The sequence below is a fragment of the Globicephala melas genome, chromosome 7 (genome assembly GCF_963455315.2).
Source record: "Globicephala melas chromosome 7, mGloMel1.2, whole genome shotgun sequence".
NCBI lineage: Eukaryota > Metazoa > Chordata > Mammalia > Artiodactyla > Delphinidae > Globicephala > Globicephala melas.
This window is the reverse complement of record NC_083320.1, coordinates 61,764,359-61,784,568: the sequence shown is the minus strand read 5'-3', so window position 1 is coordinate 61,784,568 and position 20,210 is coordinate 61,764,359. Positions and strand designations below refer to the sequence as shown.

The 20,210-nt window shown below is 42.8% G+C and overlaps 1 protein-coding gene across 1 annotated transcript in view; it reads left to right on the top strand.

Moving 5' to 3' along the window:
* The window catches only part of LOC115850501 (myosin-IIIb), a 114,852-nt gene extending 100,078 nt beyond the window's left edge, over nt 1-14,774 (top strand). Inside the window, exon 7 of the mRNA XM_060301486.2 lies at nt 14,625-14,774. Coding sequence (XP_060157469.1) covers nt 14,625-14,774 — 150 coding nt within the window. The remainder of the gene's footprint in view (nt 1-14,624) is intronic.
* Nucleotides 14,775-20,210: the final 5,436 nt, after the last annotated feature.

Genomic DNA, 20,210 nt, shown 5'->3' with positions numbered 1-20,210 from the left:
TTCTTTTCCCATTTGTGTATTTCCATTTTGATTTCACCAGCCTAACTACAATATTTAATTCAAATAGGCTATGCTTCAAACCAGGTAGCTAATGGAATGTGACCAGACCACAGTCAAACTTTGACACACAGTCCAAACAGCAGTTCACCGGGGCAGCTTGAAGCTGCATCATGAACTGACTATCATATTCACAACACTCTCCACTTATTTCCTCTTGACATCTCATGTGGACGCTCATAAAGTTGAAAGATGCTGGGTAAAAACAGTATCAACTCAGCAGTGTAGGAGAAGAAAAATTTTAGGGGGTGCGCTTAGTGTGATAGTACTTTGAAACAATGCTACTGGGGAAATATTGGCTGGCATAGTAAGAGTTAATCTAAAAGTCAAGGTCAGTACAGTTTTTTTACAAACTGAGTACGTCAGTAGCATACTATGACTCAGGAAGATGATTTTAAGAGGGAAAGAAAGATGCTCAACATAGAAACTGTATTTAACAAGATTACCCTGAGCAAAATGACTTCAGCAATAGGAAATGAAGTTTCTCCTGTGAGTACAGAGGTAGGTGGTTCCAGACTTTGTTGATTCAGCAGCTCAGTAAAGCCATCAGAAACCCAGGTTCTTAGATTTCCCTGGCTGTGACTGCTGCAAGTTGCATGGCTTCATTGTTAGGGACAGACCTGGAGGCGGTTAGGACAACATTGTCTGTGAGTGTCTGAGGGGCAGCAGGGGCTCCAGTATTCTAGCAGCCACCAGTGAAAGCACCCATGGTACAATCCAACAGATACCCCCTTTATTCCCTTGGAGCTGCCCTTGGCCAGCCAAGAAGTTAAAGTGGGTTCTCCTCCTGTCCTGGGATCAAAGCCGTGGCCACTCCATACTAGTTTCCTAGGGCTGCCATACAAAGTAGCTCAAACTGGGTGGTTTAAAACAACAGAAATTTATTATCTCACGGTTCTGGAGGCTAGAAGTCCAAAAACAAGGTGTTAGCAGGGCATGCTCCCTTTGAAGCCTCTAGGATCATTCCTTGCCTCTTCCTAGCTTCCGGTGATTTGCTGGCAGTCTTTGGCGTTCTTTGGCTAGCAGCTCCGTATCGCCAATATCTGCCTTTGTAATCACATTGCGTTCTCCCTGTTTGTCTGTCTTCACATGGCCGTCATGTTGTAAGGACACCAGTCATATTGGATTAGGGGCCCACCTACTTCCGTATGACCTCACCTTAACTAATTACATCTGCAACGACCCTATTTCCAAATAATTTCACATTCTGAGGTCCTGGGGGCTAGCACCTTAACATATCTTTTTTTTTTTGGAGGACACGATTCAACCTATAACAACCCTCCAAATACTTAACATCCCTCCTCTAGTAAATAATTCTGATTTTCCAAGGTAATCAGTCAGTCATTTGCAACCTACAGGTCTACATGTTACAGGCGCTAGCTTAGTTGGAGAGCTCAGCTTTGCCTATCTGCGAACACACACACACACACACACACACACACACACACACACACACACACACACACACACACACACACACACACACACACACACACACACACACACACACACACACACTGATCTCTCTCAGCCTAAGGTGTTTGAGGCAAACACAGTTCTTTCTGGATGTGCTAGAATGTACCATATGTTCTTCTGGACATACCATAACAAATGGCCTTCTCACGTGAGCCCTCAGTACCTTGAGAATTTTGTGCTGTCCTACCTGCTCTCTGGCCAAGCATCTTTGGATTATCTCCTGAGATGTTTGGCTCAGGTCACTTCCCTCAACCTTCTGTTGACATCGAGCCTCTGGTCTCCCTGCCTGCCTGTGACATTGGCTTGTATCTCAGACATATATGTATGTTAACACAGTCCTCCCTTTACCCATGTTTATTGCCTCTTTTCTCCTTCCCTCTCTCCTGATAGCCAGTTTCTTATAAGGATAGAGTAATAACATCCCACATCTGCATAGAACTTTCACAAATATTTGTAGTCTCTGTTAAAATAACGCCTTACAGTTAGCTGGGATGCACTGGTGTGACCACGCTGATTGTTAAAATATTGAAATACTTCTGTTCTAGATGGTAAGTGGCTGCCATCCAGAACCCCTTGAGTGCTCCTTGACCACGAGAGGTGCCTGTCTCTTCCCTTGTGACACCCAGATTTTCTAATGGTCCAGCAACTCCAGGGGGTAATGTCTGGCGAGAAGGGGACCTCAAGGACCAGCTTCAGTGCCGCGTGCAGCTGATTGTCAGATAGTTTGCATATTCCACCTACTAAGCAGGTATACAGTGGGAAGGAAACTTTCACTTACTGATGCACCGGGACTGGGATGGGTGCTGTTTTTCTTTTTTTTTTAACTAAGTACCTAACATGTGTCAGATACTATATGCCCAGTAAGTCATTTAGTTTTCTTTTTTTTTTAAATTTATTTATTTAATATATTTATTTTTGGCTGCATTGGGTCTGCGTTGCTGCGCGCGGGCTTTTCTCTAGTTGAGGTGAGCGGGGGCTACTCTTGGTTGCGGTGCACAGGCTTCTCATCGCAGTGGCTTCTCGTTGTGGAGCACGGGCTCTAGGCGCGCGGGCTTCAGTAGTTGTGGCTCGAGGGCTCTGGAGCACAGGCTTAGTAATTGTGGCGCATGGGCTTAATTGCTCTGCGGCATGTGGGATCTTCCTGGACCAGGGCTCAAACCCGTGTCCCCTGCATTGGATTCTTAACCAGTGTGCCACCAGGGAAGCCCCGGGTGCTTTTTTAATACATTATTTTATTTAATTCTCACAACAGCTCTCTAGAGTAGATATTATTTTCTTCATTTTACCACTGAGGAAAATGAGGCTCAAAGAGGGGTAGGAGGTATTGTGCCCAAATTCACGTATCTGGTAAATACTGGAGCTGTTTGGCTTTTCAGAGAGCATGGGAATCCAAGTTACATTTTACAGGTGAAGAAACTAAGGCAGGGAGAGGATACTATTCATGCTAGTTCAGAGCAGACGTGACCCAGAATTCAGGTTTCCTAGCCCACCAGCCTTGTATTCTTTTGCTTCAGTGTGTTCATATGGGATGTACAGTGTGGAAAGTGTGTGCTGAGTCAGCTCCTACAACAAAGCCGTGCAGAGATGGAGTGGTGGTGGAGACACATCATTTTAAAAGACATACATGAAGGACCTATCACGTGTAATGTATAGATTGACTAAACTTTGCCATCCCACCAATGAGAGAAGCAGCGTATATATTAAGGATCCCGTTTACTTGGAATCTTCCGAAAATAGCCAAAGGTCTGTTTCTGTATTAGAAAGCAGACTTGTGGATAAAATAAATATTTGTTTCTTTAAAAAAAATTTTTTTTCATTTTTACTTCCATCTGCTAATTGTTGCAGACAAGAGCTAATCAGCTGAGTAGAGAAACAGATGTGCTGTGACGGCTCCAAAAATGGGTCTCTCTCTCCCTGGCAAAGGGTTGACTGGGGACGGTTGCCATAACAACTGGCTTACACCAATGCAGAAATATCGCAGGCTTTTTGCAACCACTGTTGCCTTCGTCAATTATGCCGTTCTTAGCTAAATGATACAATAATGCTATTTCCTTTGGCACTGCCAGGAATAGAAATGACAAAAGAGATATTTTTTGTTGAGGGGCTGAGAAAGCCATAAACCACTACAGAGCTGAAATATTATTGTTGTCATTATTACCATTTTGTTCCCTAAGCTCTAGCTAATGGGTTTGGTACCTAATAAGAATTAATAGCATCTGTTGAGTGCTTACTATGTGCCAGGCACTAAGTGCTTTGTATGAATTAATTCATCTGTAATCCTTACAATAACCCCATAAAGTTACTGCTATTACTAGTCCAATGTTTTAGAGAAAGGAAGTAAGTCACAGAAAGTACTGTTCTTGTCCTTGGACAGGTTGTTAGGTGAGGCCACCAGGATTTTAACCCAGGTATTTAGCTCCAAAACCCTCCCTCTTAGCCACTATACTAGAGCAAACCATTTAATTGCAACCACCAGTGTACCAGATAAGATGAATGTCTTTCTTTTCCAAATTAAAAATTATTTTAGATAAAAATTATACTTCCTAATATGTTGAGGAAAGTGCAATATTTCAACATGACACTAGAAACCAATGTAATTAATGCCCAAGGGAAGGATCTGGAAAAATAAAATAACAAAGTTCTTCAGAATAGAATTTAGGAGATTTGGATTTTAAATAGTTACAGCTCTGCCACTCATTTTAAAAAAGCGATTGTGGTTCAGTTATTTTAATATGGCTTCACGTTTGGTAGAAGAGATAAGAGTACAAACTTTGGAGTCAGATACACCTGGGAGCAAATCATAGATACCCTGCTTACCCACCTGATCACTGACCAACAGCGTCAGAGGACAAAGTGAAACGATGTACTGAAAGTGCTTGCTGCAGTACCCAGCATAGTAAGTGCTTTAAAAATGGTGGTGCCTATTGCCTGAGCCCAACCCTCCCTATCCTGTTCTCAGCTGGAAGGAGACTGGCCTGGGTAGTCTCTGCCTTCTGGGTCCCTTCTGTGTTTCAGAGAACATTTATGGCTTCCAGGGGGAAAAGCCTCTTCCAGCTCTCACATTCCGTGCCTCTGGTATTAGTCAGATGAGGAAGGTGGGATCTCTCCAAGATCTCAATAAGGGTGAGACAATGGCAATGGCGAGACCTTTAGGGTCTGATCTTACCTGACTCTGTTCTAAAAGGCTGAGGATTCTTGGGATCCCATCTGCCAGTCACTTCACTGTGAGGAGTGTAGGCTTTGGTTGCTCAACAGGTTCAAGTGAGGGGTTTAGAACCTTGGATCCTTGGCTGAAAGACCTGTGCGTCTTCCCCCAAGGCATTCACCTCTGAGATTCTGTAGCCATTTGTGTTCCCCAGTTCCCTCCAGATTCCTGTGTCAGTCTCCAAGAAGTAGGGATTCCCTCCCTTCTCATTCTGGGGCTGACCCTGCCTGCATTCCCAGAGTGCTTCTGCCTTCAAGGGGCCTGGAGCACAACCCAGGCACCTGGGGCTCCGGCGGGTAAAGGGCCCAGGGCAAGGGCAGAGTGACTGGTGCAGCCCCGGATTGTACCCTCAGCTTCAGCGATAGCTCCCCTCTCAGCTGGAGCTCTGTGGGGTTGAGTCATATGTCATCTGTCAGTGTGGAGGTGGGGGGCTGGCCCTGGAGGTGACGGTGACTTGTTGTTACCCTCTTCCTGGCGGGTCTAAATATAGGACCCCATCTGAGGCCTCAGCTCCCAGATGTGCAGAAGCACGTGAGCCCAGAGCAGAGGCCTCATATCCCCCCTTCCCCATCCTGCCTTCTGCTCAGTGCTAAGTAAGATGTTTCAAAGTAGTAGCCTCTGTGAGCATTTGGAACTTTCCAGGCTGTCCTCCCACCCCTCTCTGCGGAGGTGAGAAGGGCAAGACACCTGCTGTTTCCCCTTCTTCATCCACCAAAGAGGAAGAACTGTTCCTGCAGGGGCAGAAGTGTTTGCTGAAGAAACGTCAGAGCCCGCCTCTGCTCTTCCTGAGCTCTGAGTCTCACATCACCTGGTGGCTACCCTCTGGTCAGTGCTTCCACTGCCCCACCCAGGGTATAGGGGCTCAGCCCCAAGAAAGGGAAAGGGAGTTCACGGCTAGGCCAACGTGGCATCGGCTCCTCTGTCCCACGGTCCTTGAGCTGTTGGAGGAAAGAAAAGAGAGGCAGGCAGTCAGCATTAGGAATGAGACCCAGAGGAGCCTTGGGGTGGAGATGAAGCAGGAGCAGGTAGGGGTGTGCAGACTTGTATTTATGGTGCTCTATTATGGCCCAGCTTTTCCCCACACCTTCTTTAAACGGTTAAAGGAAATCACTCTTTGGTAGGAATGTGTGACATTCCCAAGGGCATTCTGGTTTGCCTGGTGACATCAGCCTGGGAGAGGACAGAACCCAGAGACTACGTGCAGATAAAGGGGTATGCCCGTGTGGGAGCATTCAGATATTCTGTTTGATTTGCTTCCCTTCCTGTTTTTCAGATGTACTGTGGAGGAGAACCCCCCACCATTAGTTTCTTGTCACGGGCTTATGCTTTAGTTCCGTTACCTACTAGCCGTATGACTTTGAGAAATTTCTTAGCCCATCCGAATCTGTTTCCTCACCTGGGGTAAGAATACCTGACTTAACAGCTGTAAAATGAACTGAATTATAGAACTCCTACTCATTCTTTCCTAAACTGAACTCTGGTAGAATTGGAGCACTAGCTGACAAAGGAAAGGGGCAGCGGAAGGGAAAGTGAGGGGACAGGGGAAGTGAGAGGCGGCAGGAACTCCATCTGCTTAAATGGAGGGCGTGCTTACACGCTCAGATTATGGTGTGGCTGTGGCTTATGGAGCACGACATCCCTTTGGCAATGGCTCAGCATTCTGTGTACCATAATAATCCCCAGGAGATGCTTCCCTCATGCGGGAACCATGGAGTTTGCTCCTGGTTTGGCCACAAACCAGCTCTGTGACTCTGGACAGGTCAGCTCTCCCCCAGCACCTTAGTTTCTTCCTCTGTGAAATAGGGGGGTTGACTTAATGAATCCTAGGATCCCTTCCAGCATCCATCTCTGAGGTGGGGAAGCTGCTGGAGCTGGGGAGGGTGGTGGGATGATCCTGGGTCTCTAAGCAAATGTGTTCCTTTGGAGCCTTTGAGTACTAAGGACACATACAAAAATTTGGGGTCGCTGATTTACCTTTCACAGGGGAGTTCTGTGATACTGGTCCTGAGTTTGAGAGAAGGGCTTACCATATAGTTAAGTATAAGTGATATGTTCCCAGGGCTTTGGGGAATTTAAGTGCAAAAACCAATGTATATGCTGGCCTCAAACCCAGAACAGTCCCCCTCTGCCCTCCACCAGCCATGGTGGGAAGTGGTGTTGTGTATGTGTGTTCTGTGTCTTTTTATTTTTTTTAATTAATTAATTAATTTTATTTATTTTTGGCTGTGTTGGCTCTTAGTTGCCGCGCGCGGGCTTTCTCTAGTTGCGGTGCGCGGGCTTCTCATTGCTGTGGCTTCTCTTGTCGTGGAGCACGGGCTCTAGGTGCACGGGCTTCAGTAGTTGTGGCTCGCGGGCTCTAGAGCACAGGCTCAGTAGTTGTGGCGCAGGGGCTTAGTTGCTCCGCGGCATGTGGGATCTTCCCGGACCAGGGATCGGATCCATGTCCCCTGCATTGGCAGGCGGATTCTTAACCAGTGCGCCACCAGGGATGCCCTGAGTGTTTTTAATTTGAACTTTGTTTTATTTTTCTAAAGGCATAAGCTGAATGTTACAATCCTGAGAAAAGACTTGTAGAACATCATATTTTAATTACACCTTTCTGAATTTCATAAGAACAGTATAATTTAAATTATTTCTGGCAGTTTCTTAGCATACAAAGTATAGATTCAGTTCTAGTCTTGAGTTTTATGAATGAACTAAAAAAAAAAAAGAAGAAATAAAACCCCCCATAAATTTCAGTTCTTCTAGTCCACATCCTCGTAGCAAAAAAACTCAAATCTCAAATGTATCCTCCCTCAAAGTTATATTTCATTCAAGGGAAGAGATTTCATGTGCTTGTTCAGTATCTCAGCTTGTAACACTTTAAGATGTTTGTATGTAAAACTGATGAATAATATTTGCCACTGGAATATTTATAACTGCAATTTACAATTCCAGGGAAATTCCATTTTAGAAATCTTTATGATCAATAACATTTATCAATTATGCTGTGTGAATTATGTAAGCAAAATTAAGAATCCTATTTGCCTTCCTACCTCTCAGCCTATCTTATTTGCCAGTCTATTGACTGTATTTTGGGGCTCAAGGTCAGCCAAAGATTAATAGCTGTAGGTTTATTTGCTTTGCCTCTTTGTGAGCTGAAATTTAGCTCTTGAGATAACAGCATTTTGCATCTGTACTTGAGTGAAATTTTAATCTTGACCTTTGGTTATAATTTTGGATCACATGATCAATTCTAGTAAGATGAGAAATCAGATCATATAAAGCAAACCTAATTGCATTTTTAATGACATTTTAAAATATTAGTGGAAAAATAAAATAGTCTGAATAACATCTATTGTTTTTTAAGTTTGGTAAATCATTTTTTATAAGAGCAAAACATATTTTTCCTTATGGTGGATGGTGCTACTATAATATTATTTGCTTGAAAGTATTGGTTAAAAATCACATTATTGAAAGAGATTTCAGCCCAGCAGCTCTTTGATATATCATTTGATAAATGGTTTAAGTTAAACAGGTTGGAGAAATCTAGGTTTTCTGAATGCAGGAGTTCATACATTGACTGTTTTTTGTCCCCTTTACATCCAGTTTAATACAGATGTTCTTTGTAGATAATGAAGACTTTGAGATGAGGAGAAACTGTTCTCTAAGGTTCTTATAGCCCAAGTCTTTCTGCAAGAGGTAGAGGGTGGATCTCACCCCCTATCTTGGGAACTTTATCAGTAAGCCCTACTCTTGGTCTAGGCTGAAATGAAAGTGTAATCATGGGGCATTTCGTGGGATCGTGGTGGCCTGAGAAAGTGTAAGTACTAACTCTAGTCTGGTGCTTACAATGGAAAAGAATATGGTTGAGAAGAGAATTTCTTTAATTCTTTTTAAATTCATGGGACCCTGGTTTTACAACCAAGACAACACCTTTAACCTGTCACCTTGCTGATGAAGAATCCCCACAGCCAGTACATACCCCTGAGGAAGGAAAAGGCAAACTTTCTAATACTTATTTACATTTTCAAGACAGAAAAACAGACAAAATTTGTTCTTTTTGTTATAGAAATAATCCATGTTCCCTGTAGACATTTTAGAAAATGCAAAAAGTTTTAAAGAAGTAAATAAATAAAATGGATATTACCCATACATCAGTGACCTGATGATATCTACTATTAACATTTTGGTGCCATAGAAAAACCTGGGTAACCTGCATTTTCCTAAGCAGTGCTTCAGATAAGACCCATGAGGAAGGGATTGTTTAATTTGCATAGGAAGAAGAGATACAGGGAGATTAAATAATTTGCTAAAGTTATCCAGTGAGGGGGTGGCTACCAAAATGAAGATGGCTTGCTCTGGGATTTTCTTGCACCATGCAGAGGTGCAAGTCTTTTCACAGCCCCAGAGCTTTTCACAGTTACTTTTCTCCAGCTCATGGCTGAGGAAAGGGCCAGCTTCCTCAACGGAACTCAGGGGACCATGCCCGGGATGGATAAGGAGATGACATGTGTCAAAGCGGTTGCGTTATCAAGTTGTGGGTGCAGTTTTACCCTATAAACTCCTTTAGGAGAGGGGAGGAGGGAGTGACTGGGGAAGATTTAGAATCTACAACTTTGGAACCCGTTAGCTTGAAGAAGGCTTACGAAGAACTGCCCTAACAAGGAAAGCTGACTGCTGGCCTTTGCTACAAAGACCAGTAGAGCTAAACTATAGTGAAAACTTATTTCTTGTCCTTGGTTCCCTCCAGAAAGAAGTTTTGGGCAGCCAAGGTGGTAATGACCAACATTTGGGAGGCTCAAGCCCACCTCTGGGTAAAATTGGCATTGAGCACTGAGGCTGTTAGTGCACAGATATTGCTAGTTATCCGAGTAGTAGTGTCTTTCCCCTTCCTAAAATAAGCAGCAGTGTAGTCTAAACGTATCAGAAAAGCCATAAGTTTGCATTTCAAGGTAGGAATGTGGACATGCTCCATTAACCAGTATCCAAACAATTGATCTGTCGCTGAAGCTCATTTTCCTTAATGGAGGCATTGTCACAGCAACCAGCACCTTTTCATAGACATTAAGACCTTCTGCAAAATACTGGCAATAAAATCCCCTCAAGGTTCCAGCCACCCAGTTCACACCCCAGAATGATCTACTGCTAGGTAATTTGCATGGAGAGGTTAGTCTCTCAGTTTGAGATATCTTTTTGAGATAAGAAAGCCACTTATTTGGAAATCATTAAGTCATAGAATATTAGAGCTGGAAGGGATAGTAGAGATGATTCATCCCCACCTTGCCATCTTATAGATCTAGAAAGTGGGGTCACTATAACTAAAGAACCCTCAGCTCAGAGTTTTCACGGGACTTGCTCAAAGGGACCCAGCTGGTGAATAATGGAGTTCAGACTTTCTGATTCCAATCCAAAGATTTTTCAACAAAGCTTCTCTGATGAGTGCCACAAATTGATGTGAATGAGGGAGGAAGAAAGATAAGACATAATCCTTACCCTGGGTTACTTCTGTTTACTTCAGAGGTCACATTGATGAGATCCTAAGACTGGCCCCTTTAAAACCTAGAAGGAGTGATGAGGTTAATGATAGATTAACACCAAGTAGATAAAACTACTCATTAAAACTCAGAAACAGTATAAACACTCACCGATGTCATGACAAAGAGTTGAAGATTGTTAAAGGTGAGTATGCAGAAGTATGTAGGGACTTATACATCCTGAAACTCAGCAGCGAGACAATAATTTAATCTGGGAGCCAATAGGCCATTAGCAAATCCTGCACTAGAGCTCTCTTTATTTTGATTCATTTTATTCTGTGCTCTTAGCCTTTGCCAGGTGCACTAAATATTTTGTAACAGTCTACATACACATCTTTTGGAACATTCCAGAAGGCATATCCTCTTCATATGAACATGCTAGTGGGACTTTAAAATCAACTTTGGAGAATTCTTACTTTGTAAAATTGACATTCATTAGCAGTTTTTCTATTCACAATGCTGGATTAAGATAAATTTACCAGTTTGTTGAAGTTCATGATATATTGGGTTGGCCAGAAAGTTCGTTCGGGTTTTCCGAACGAAATGTAGGATATATTTACTATAATATAAAACTCCGTGAAGTCACTGATAACACATCAGTGCTTTATTGTTACCCTTTAGTATATTCTGCTTCTGATCCTGATGGAATTTTGTTTTTCTTATTGCATCTACATGTGAAAAAAAAGAAGTGAGTTTCCAAGAGCACACATGAGTTTTCTGTACCTGGTTAGAGGTAGAGCTTAGACCCAATTTGAACTTGTTATACTGCCTACCAAACTGACTTCTTCTTCCTGACTTCCCTGTTTTATAAATGGCACCATCATTCTCCTGGTCACCCAGGGTCATAATGTTTGTCTTCCTTGGTGTGTCCCTTTTCCTAGCCTCCCAAGTCCTGCAAGTCTTCCCTTGAACTCTCTCTCACACCTATTCCATCTTCCCCATTCCACTACCACCAGCATCATTTATACTCCTATGACTGAAGTAAAAGCTTGAGGTAGAGGAGAGAATACACTTGCCTTAGGCATGTCTCCTCCTGGGGGCAGTAGAGGTGAGGTTGAGGAGTAGAAGAGGACAAGGTGTTTGGGGTCCTGGGCCTGTGTCAATACCATTTCAGACTCCTCTCTCCCCACCCCTGTAATATGACTTACAGAACCTGGGAAACCTGGTGCCAGGGCAGTGCACTTACTTGACATTGCCACTCTCCTTTTCTTTGTGGAGCATTGTAACAACTGATTCAGAGAGCTCTTTGAGAGGTCACTTCCTCCTGGGGGCAAGACCAATCGACCATTTAAGCATTCTTAACTCAGCTTTATTTTACCTAGAGACAAGGAGAATGCTGAGCTAAAGAGAATGAAATTACTTTTTCTCCTAAAGAAATAGTTGCAGATTTTGTTGTTGGATTGATAGGGAATCCAGTTCTAGGATGTGTTGACCTTCAGTTGGGATGCAACCTCTCAGAGTACCTCTTTGAATCCCATCACATGTAACCCAATAAAGAGAGATGGAAAGAGAGACTCCCTCTGAAGAGATAGAGTTTAGGTGACAAAAATCTCAAAAATGTGATTAGTTTGGTCAAAATATGTGTACAGATGTTGATAATTCAACTGTTTCTTGAATAGAACCTTTATTACTTAGAGTACTTTTATCACATTGTGATAATCTGTTCACTTGTCTCTCCTCTGCCTGCGTTCAAATTCTGTCCCTGACCATGACTAGCTATGGGTACTGGGGAAGCTATTTAACTGTGCTATGCCTCAGTTTCCATACCTACAAAAGGTGATAGTAGTACCTACCTGACAGAATGGTTATATACCTACCTAGTACCATGCCTGGCTCATGGGTACTCAATAATTATTTGTGAGTTATTTTACTAGAGACATTTTCTATAAACTTCTCTAGAAGGCTAAGCTTAAATAATTCTTTTGTCACATTACAAGCTGAGTTTAGGGAAGAGAATTTGGCCAACGGATACTCTTCTATTAATCAGACTGAGCTGAAGATAATGTGTGACTGTCTGTAAAGAGAAGTGGAAACCAGATAAACGTTTTGAATATTTTATGACAGCACTTGAGAATCGATAGGATGTCTCCATTCCCACATTTGGACGGGTTCTTGGAATTGCCTTCTGTGTCCCATCCAGGATAGCTAGAAGTTGATTTGAATTTCTTTCTGGAAGTTGTGGACTATGGGCACTATTTACTTTTTGTTGTCTTGCTTAGCCTGAATTGGTCTCCCTCTAATATCCCAAGCTTTTGGAGCCCATATCCTTTATTGGACATCCTAGTACGTATTGTCTTAGGACATTTTTAGTTGTCATGGTTTGTCATTTGATTTATTATAGATTCACTTTAAATTTCACTTGGCCGTAGCTCCTGTTGGGGAAGGATAGAGGCTTATTTCTTTTTCTCTCACAGGGATGTATAAGAATGGTGAACTATTTGCTGATTGATAGGTCTAAAATTATGTTTGTCTTACACATTTGGAAATGTCATTTCTGGAAGGGAAGGTGGTAAATAGCCTTCTCTGGAGATCTTTTAGAATAATGTAGTTTCTCACCAGATGGAGGTGATGAAAGTGAGATCTTCGGGGGGCAATGTAATGGCCTCTGCTTCCAAAATCGGAATTATTTGAACTTGAGTTTGAATGCATATTTGAAAATAATGTGTTAAAAGTATGATTTTTGTGTGTTAAAAGGGTGTTCTATGGCGGGATAGTCTATTCAGAGGGTTGGGCTGGGATCAGGCCAAGGATGCAGGTACATAGAAAAAGGTTCTTTAGTGCAGAAACTGGAAGAGGAGGGTAGACAGAAATTATAGGAGAAGGAACACCAAGTCTTGGGCAAGATGGCGGGTATGTTTGCTTGGCATCACGCGACCAGTGAACTGGGTCTGGCAGAGAGCAGGTGTATTAGTTTTCTGTCACTGACATCATAATATCACACATTTAGTGGCTTCAAACAACGTGTGTTTATTCTCTAGGTCAGAAGTCTGCGTCTTACCCAGCTAAAAGTAGTCTCCATTTGGAAGTCTCACAGTCATCTCGGACTTAGTATGTCCCCAATGGAGCTCCTGCTGTTCAACCCAAACCTACTTCTCCGACTGTCTTCCCCATCTCATTTTGGAATCACCCAGGTTAAAAACTCTGAACTCTTCTTCAACTCTTCTTCCTTACAAGTCCCATTCAGCAAATCCAGTTGGCTCTGCCTTCAAAATTATATAATCAGAATCTGATTATTTCTCACTGTCTCTAGTTTGGAGTCCTGCAGTAACATCTTTACTAGATTTGCTTCTTCTATTCATGTTCCATATTATTGTATCCTCAGCACAGTAGCCTGCTAATATATAAGCCAGATCCGTCACTCTTCTACTCCCCATGGCCAGTTGGTCCATCTTATTCAAAGTCAAAGACCTTCTGACAGCCAAAGAGGGCAGGCAGGACCATCACTTCGGCCCTGCTGCGGTCTCCAGTGATGCTGTCTATCTACCTCATAGGCTGTTGGACATAACATCATCAGACTCTAATAAAAGTCTCCCACCTGCTCATAGCCATGGGTCATCCTTGGTCAAGGAAGCAGATTTAAGGTCAAATAGGAGCATTTGGTTCCTGCACAGCCTCTGGCCCCACCCCTGCCTTCTCCTGACCCCACTGTGATGGCCACCAGAGTCTAAGTGCTGGGACTTTTCCTGTCTGACTCAAAACGTTGATAGAAAAAGATTTCCCCACAAGGTTCCATACTTTCCAAACCAATGACAAGCCCAAGGGCGTTTTCTGGTTCCCCTTCTCTTGCACCTAGAAGAGCTAATACCTTCAGCAGCAGCTGGGCTGAGACACAAACCAGTTGTTGGGGTTTGAGGAGGGGGCCAATTTTCTTGGAAAAGGGAAATGGGAGGGAGTGGTTCCTCTTCTAAGTTAAGCACATCAGTCTCCCAGCAGCTTTCTGCTCAAATGCTGTGCTCCTAGGGACTTTGTGCAGGAGGTAGGCATCTTTGAGAACAGTTGCTCCTCACTGTTGAATTCAGCGGCTGGTAATGAGATGAAGGATCTAGACAAAGCCTTTCCTTAAAGGACATTAGGGTGGCTGTGGTGAGGTATTCACCCTTATGCCTCCCCTTGCACTGTTCTTGGTATCTAGAGGGTTCAATGCATGTTTCTTGAACTGAACTGATACATTTTTAAAAGTTAATGAACATATCGGATGATAAATCAATCACACAAATAAGGCCTAGAAAATGGACATCTTATTATTACTGGAATTTAATAGTATAGCCAAGGGAACTGAGAAGGGGGCTAAGATCGGCCAAGGGCCTTTCAGGACATCTGTGGTGTCAGTGGGTGGGGTTGATGTGTTGTGTCCTGCTTTTGTCTGATAGGTCATTGCTTGTGAGCAGCAGTATGACTCTTCCTATGATGCTCGCTGTGACGTCTGGTCCTTGGGGATCACAGCTATTGAACTGGGGGATGGAGACCCTCCCCTGTTTGACATGCATCCTGTGAAAACGCTTTTTAAGATTCCAAGGTAAGACACAAGATGGCGCTCTTGGCTTATTAGTTCTTTGTGAAAGAGGCTCTTTAAGGATAATAAATTGTTCATAAACAGTTTCTCTCCAAACCTGTGAAAGCCTGATTGTAAAATGTATTTCTTTTTTGTGGGGAAGTGGGGGCAGATGCAGGAAAGTGGGGGAGAGGGTGTTCCTGAAATGTAACATATTCTAAAAATGATAGGACTATGTCATAACAATTGCATATTTTCAGTACTCTAATTTTTTTGACATGTTCATTTTTTGCGCTTTGCGCGAGAAGACTGAAAATGTGGTGTTGGATTAAGTAATCTGTCTAGATACTGGTGTTTTCTTTTTAAATTATATAATCATGTCTGGTTATTTTTTTTTTTTTCTAGTTTGACTCTTTCTCCAGTATGCTGAAAAACTTAGGGATGAAATAAAATGTATGCCAGCACTAAAAAATATCAGAAAAATGTTACATCAGTCATGACTTTCTCTCCATCCTTTAATTTCTGTCTCAATGGGCAATTGTGCTGAAAGAGATCTATTTGAAGGGTATTTAAATGCCATTTTATTTTCTATTGTCTGTATTCATTAAGGGTTTGTACAAGAGGTTTGGTTGTTTGTCTTTCATCAGAATAGGGCTGATGTTTGGCCTGCTCAAGCCTCTAGTTACAGAAAATGAAGCTCTGGAAAGCTGCATCCAGGAGGGTTGCCGGTTGGGAGATTTGTACCTTCCACATGTCTCTTTCAAAGGAAGGCCCTGGGCCGGCTGGGAGCCACTTAACTGCTCTAACAATACAAGTGTTAACCTTTCCTTATCTGCACAATCACACAGCTATCACAGTCTTTAAAAATGTCTCCTGATTGCAATTTGCATTTCTGATTAGGTCTATTTATATGCAGATGAGGCTCTGTGGCATTCATCATCATAATGTTATCGTTTTATACTTAATCCGGATGTGAACAACCACCCACCATTATTCCCAAAATGATTCCCACCCAAGTCAGAGTTGGTTTTTTCGCCTTTTCCAAAGTACAAAAACAGGTTCTGGTGATTAGGACAGAGCTCCTGGCTTTTAAAATTAATAGTCTGATGAATGTTCAAAACAATGTAAGAATGCAGGATCCCAAAACAGTATTGTGTACAGTAATATGTCAGGAAATGAGAACTGGTATCTGGGATGATTTGTGTGTTTTGATTTTTTGCAAATGGTTTACTCTTTATTTACTGTAGCCACATAATTTCTCAGTTATCAGAATTAAGATGTGGTTTCTGATTAGCAAGACGTGTACTTTTGATAAGAGATCATCTACTTGGATATGTGTTTTCTCTCAGTCTTATTTATTTAATTTTTAGTGTGCATTTGTGTACAGAGCAACTGTTCAAAAATTTCATAGGGTGATAAATATGAGGCAGCCTAGAAAGTGTATGTGTGTGTGTGTACATGCAAATGTGTATGTGTTTAACAGACCCTTCATCTCCAATGACTCCTCTTAGCTTGCTTGTGGTGCCCAGGCAAACCTCTGATATCTAATAACCTTTATACTTTCACTCCCCTCGCTTCTTCCATCTTGGGAGAAGCTTCCAGATCTGAAACACAAATAACCAAGCCCCCTACTGCTTGCCTCAGGACAGGGCGAACTTCAGGAACAGAGCAATTGCTAGAAAAGGATCTTGGGGTGACAAGGATCCTTATCCCAAAGTAGGTTGAAGCTTTCTTTCTTTCCTTCTGGTGTAATCTCCGACCCTTTTACCATCTCTTGGTTCCTGTGCAAGAGATGAATCAGATTGAACTAGGGAACGTCAACACTAGTCGGTTAGCAGGACCCTCAGTGTGATTACGTGTGCTCAACACTTTGCCTTTATCACAACCTTAACAGCCAACTGGACATTTCTGGACAGGAAGGATGGAGGTTTTTTTAAAAAAATGTAACATATTTGTAGGTACTGTATAGCTTTTTATAATCACTAAGTTATTTACTTAAAAAGTATCCTGTTAATTAGAATCATGCAGTTCTCTTATGAAGGGCTGTAGATTGACCAAGTGCAGTCTCATGTGTGTTCACGCACATATGTATACTCTATCTTAATCTTGAGTGGTAAAAATGTATCCTTTCCTCAGAAAAGCTCTTTGATGGAAAGTGGAGAAATTTAACATTTACGTACTTTAAACAGGCACTTAGGTTATCTACCTGTATGTTTCATGGGGCTCTCTCATTCTATCTCAGCATTTCCTTTTGTAATAGAAGAAGAGTAAATGACGGGTAATGACAAAAATCCTTTGAATCTGTTAGGCTTCAGAATTTTTTTTGGTTATGAGTGTTGTCGGTGTTCTGGAATTCTCGTCAATTAAACGATGAAGTCCACTGCAGAGCACTCTTGGGGGCCAGAGTACTGTGTGTGGCTTCCTCCTCTTCCCTACAACCCTCTCCTGACTGGAAATAAATTGAGTAAATTACCAAGGAAGGAAGGAAAAGACCTTTCCTCAGTCAGGGAAGAAGTGACTTTCACGAGTTCTAAAGGACAGGGATTAATGCAGTGCTGGTTACATGTGAGGTGGGAGCCTCAGATGTCAGTGAGGCAGGTGATCACATGGGCTCCCCAGGCTTTGTCATGAAATAGGAGTCGAGACCTGCCTGGATGTGCCTGATTTGCCTGCACAGGGGTCTCCTGCTGTCCCCTCTCTGCCTCCCCCCACCTTGCCCTTTCTTTTGACCTTCACATTAGCAGATGACACACGGGGTCGTCGTGACCTGTCTTTGAAACACTGAGACTCACAATCTTTCCCACATTGCAGACACAGAAATTGTCTGCTGATTGGCATTAGAAGATGACACACAGGGTCGTCGTGACCTGTCTTTGAAACACTGCGTGACTGACAATCTTTCCTACATTGCAGACGTACAGAAATTGTCTGCTGATTGGCAGAGCAGCCACTGTTTGCTGAGCCTGTCAGCATGTGTCATCTTGTCTAACGCCTTTGCTCTAAAAAAGTCACCCCTCTCTGACAGTCACTGCTCTGTCTGCTGCTATTTCTCTCCAGGAGTTAGAAGAGAGGAAATGAATGAAAACCATTTCTCTAGGCATCAGTGGGTTCGACAACATCTCTCTCAGGACTCTCTCCTGAGGACTGTAAATTCCAAAGGCTTAGAAGGATCCTGCAGATGACCAGGATATATTATTCACTTAAAAGGAGATCTGTTTCATAGATTATTTGCAAGAACCCATAGAATTAGGAGTATACAATTATGTACATTTCTTGGCAACCAGATATCTTTCCTTAGCTTGGAGTCTTTGGCTAATGACCTCTTGGACCTCCACAGATGGGGTCAGGGAGACAGCAGGGACTAGCGTGGGTGTGTTTATTGGACAAGGACTGGGAGCCATGTCACCTGCCCATTTATTTGGGGCCACATAGCTGCTGACTCTGTGCAGAGTCTTACTGCACATTGAGTGCTTCCACCGCATTCCTGTGGAAAAATGCAGAGTGTTTTCAAGATTCCCAGCAGAAATGTCCTCGGTTGGGAGTGGATGGGAAAGAATGGCTTGAACGTTCCAGTCCCTGAAGCCAGTGATTTTTCCTTCGTAAAGAGAAATTTCCCTGTAGTACACGATTTGGGAGAAGAACTTGTGGTACTTCCAGTTTATATTCTGGCTTGTTTTCCTCACCAAATTTAGGTTGTTCCAAACTACCCAGCGAGTTAGTTTCCTAGGGCTGCCACCGCAAGTGACCACAAACCTGGTGTCTTAATAGAAATGTATTCTCTCACAGTTCTAGAGGCCAGACGTCCAAAATCAAAATGTCAGCAGAGCCCTGCTCCCTCTGAAGGCTCTAGAGGAGACTGCTTCTTGCCCCTTCCAGATTCTGGTGGCTTCTGGTGCTCTTTGGTTTGTGGCAGCATAGCTCCAGTCTCTGCCTCTGTTTCCACGTGGCTTTCTTCCCTATCTCTCTGTGTCTTCTTTTCTGTCTGACCAGTAAGGGCACTCGTCATTGGATTTAGGTCTCATCCTAATTTAGGATGATTTCGTCTCAAGATCCTTGTCTTAATTACATTTGCAAAAGACCCTTATTCCAAATGATGTCACATTCTCAGGTTCCAAGGGGACATATCTTTAGGGGGCCACAATTCAACACACTGCACCAACCAACTTTCATGTTCACCACGTTCCCTGAGAAACTAATTTGGGGGGCAAAATATAGGACAAGTAGCTACATGATGATGGGAACACGATAGCTTAGATTTATCGAGTGCTAACTTATGTGGCAGGCACAGTGCTATGCGATTCACAAATACAAATGCATTCATTCCCACAGTGACCCTTGAGGTAAGTGCTATCACCACCCTTTTTTCTAGAGGAGAAAACTGGAAGCCCTGGGAGAAAGTCGCTGGTCCTGCACCTATGGAAGGAAAATGATTTGAATCTGTGAAGTTTGACTCCAAAGCCCTCATGTTTTGCAGCTACACTGAAAAGTTAAAGACCTTCCTTAAATTATACTCATTTATTGATGAATTATGAATTCAGCACCAAGGGGACTGGAGTATAAAGAAATGAATAGGGGGGAATAGTTCTCGGAGCTTTCTGAGAGGCTGTTCCTGAGTTATATTTGGCTTGAATAAAATTTTCCTTTAAAAAAAAAAAGAGACAGAAATGAATAGGATATCCCGGCCTTTAAGAAGCTCACAATCCAGCTTCCTTCTCCATGCTCCCAATTTCAAACTGACACAGTAAACCTGAGAGTTAGAATGTTATTAGCATCAGTGAGTGTGTCAGTCAAGGAACTGAAGAACAGAAATCAAGAGTCATCATAGGTGAGCACAGGCCCTCCTTGGCTCATTGATTTATGACTCCCAAACCAGAAATCCCTCCCTTCTCCAAACTCCCCTTCAAGCATCTGCCTTTTAGTTCCTGTTTTAGAACACTTAAGACCAGTGTTTGAACTAAAGAATTTCAGGTTATCATTGTTGGTATCCAGTCCTTTCTGTCCTATCCCACCCTCCTTGCAAAACCTGCACCTGCCATGAACATCAGGGCTGTTTCTGGTAGGGGCAGCATCTCCTCCCTTTCATCTTCCTCTTATTTTTTCAGTAGGAAAACCTTGCTTTGGTTGTGGAGTAGATGGAAATCTGCTTCTGGCATCCTGATTTGGAATGCGTTTTCTCACAGAAGCTATTTTAAATGGTTATTTAGGAGGAGGCAACGGAATACATGAAGTTCTCACTTTTCGTGCGTTATTAGACTCTTATGGCCAACTCGAGTTTTATAATTGAGTCTGAGGACATAGCCTGTCTCTAGAACTTCATGCTTATGTAAAAAAATGCTTTCCAAGCTCTAAACTACCCATTTACAAAAGTGCTTTGGAACGCAGTCTGCTGGGGATTTGGGAACGAGCGTGCCCTCTAATCTAGGATATCTCTAACTCTGTTCATGCTAAGTCAGGCTTGGGCTGA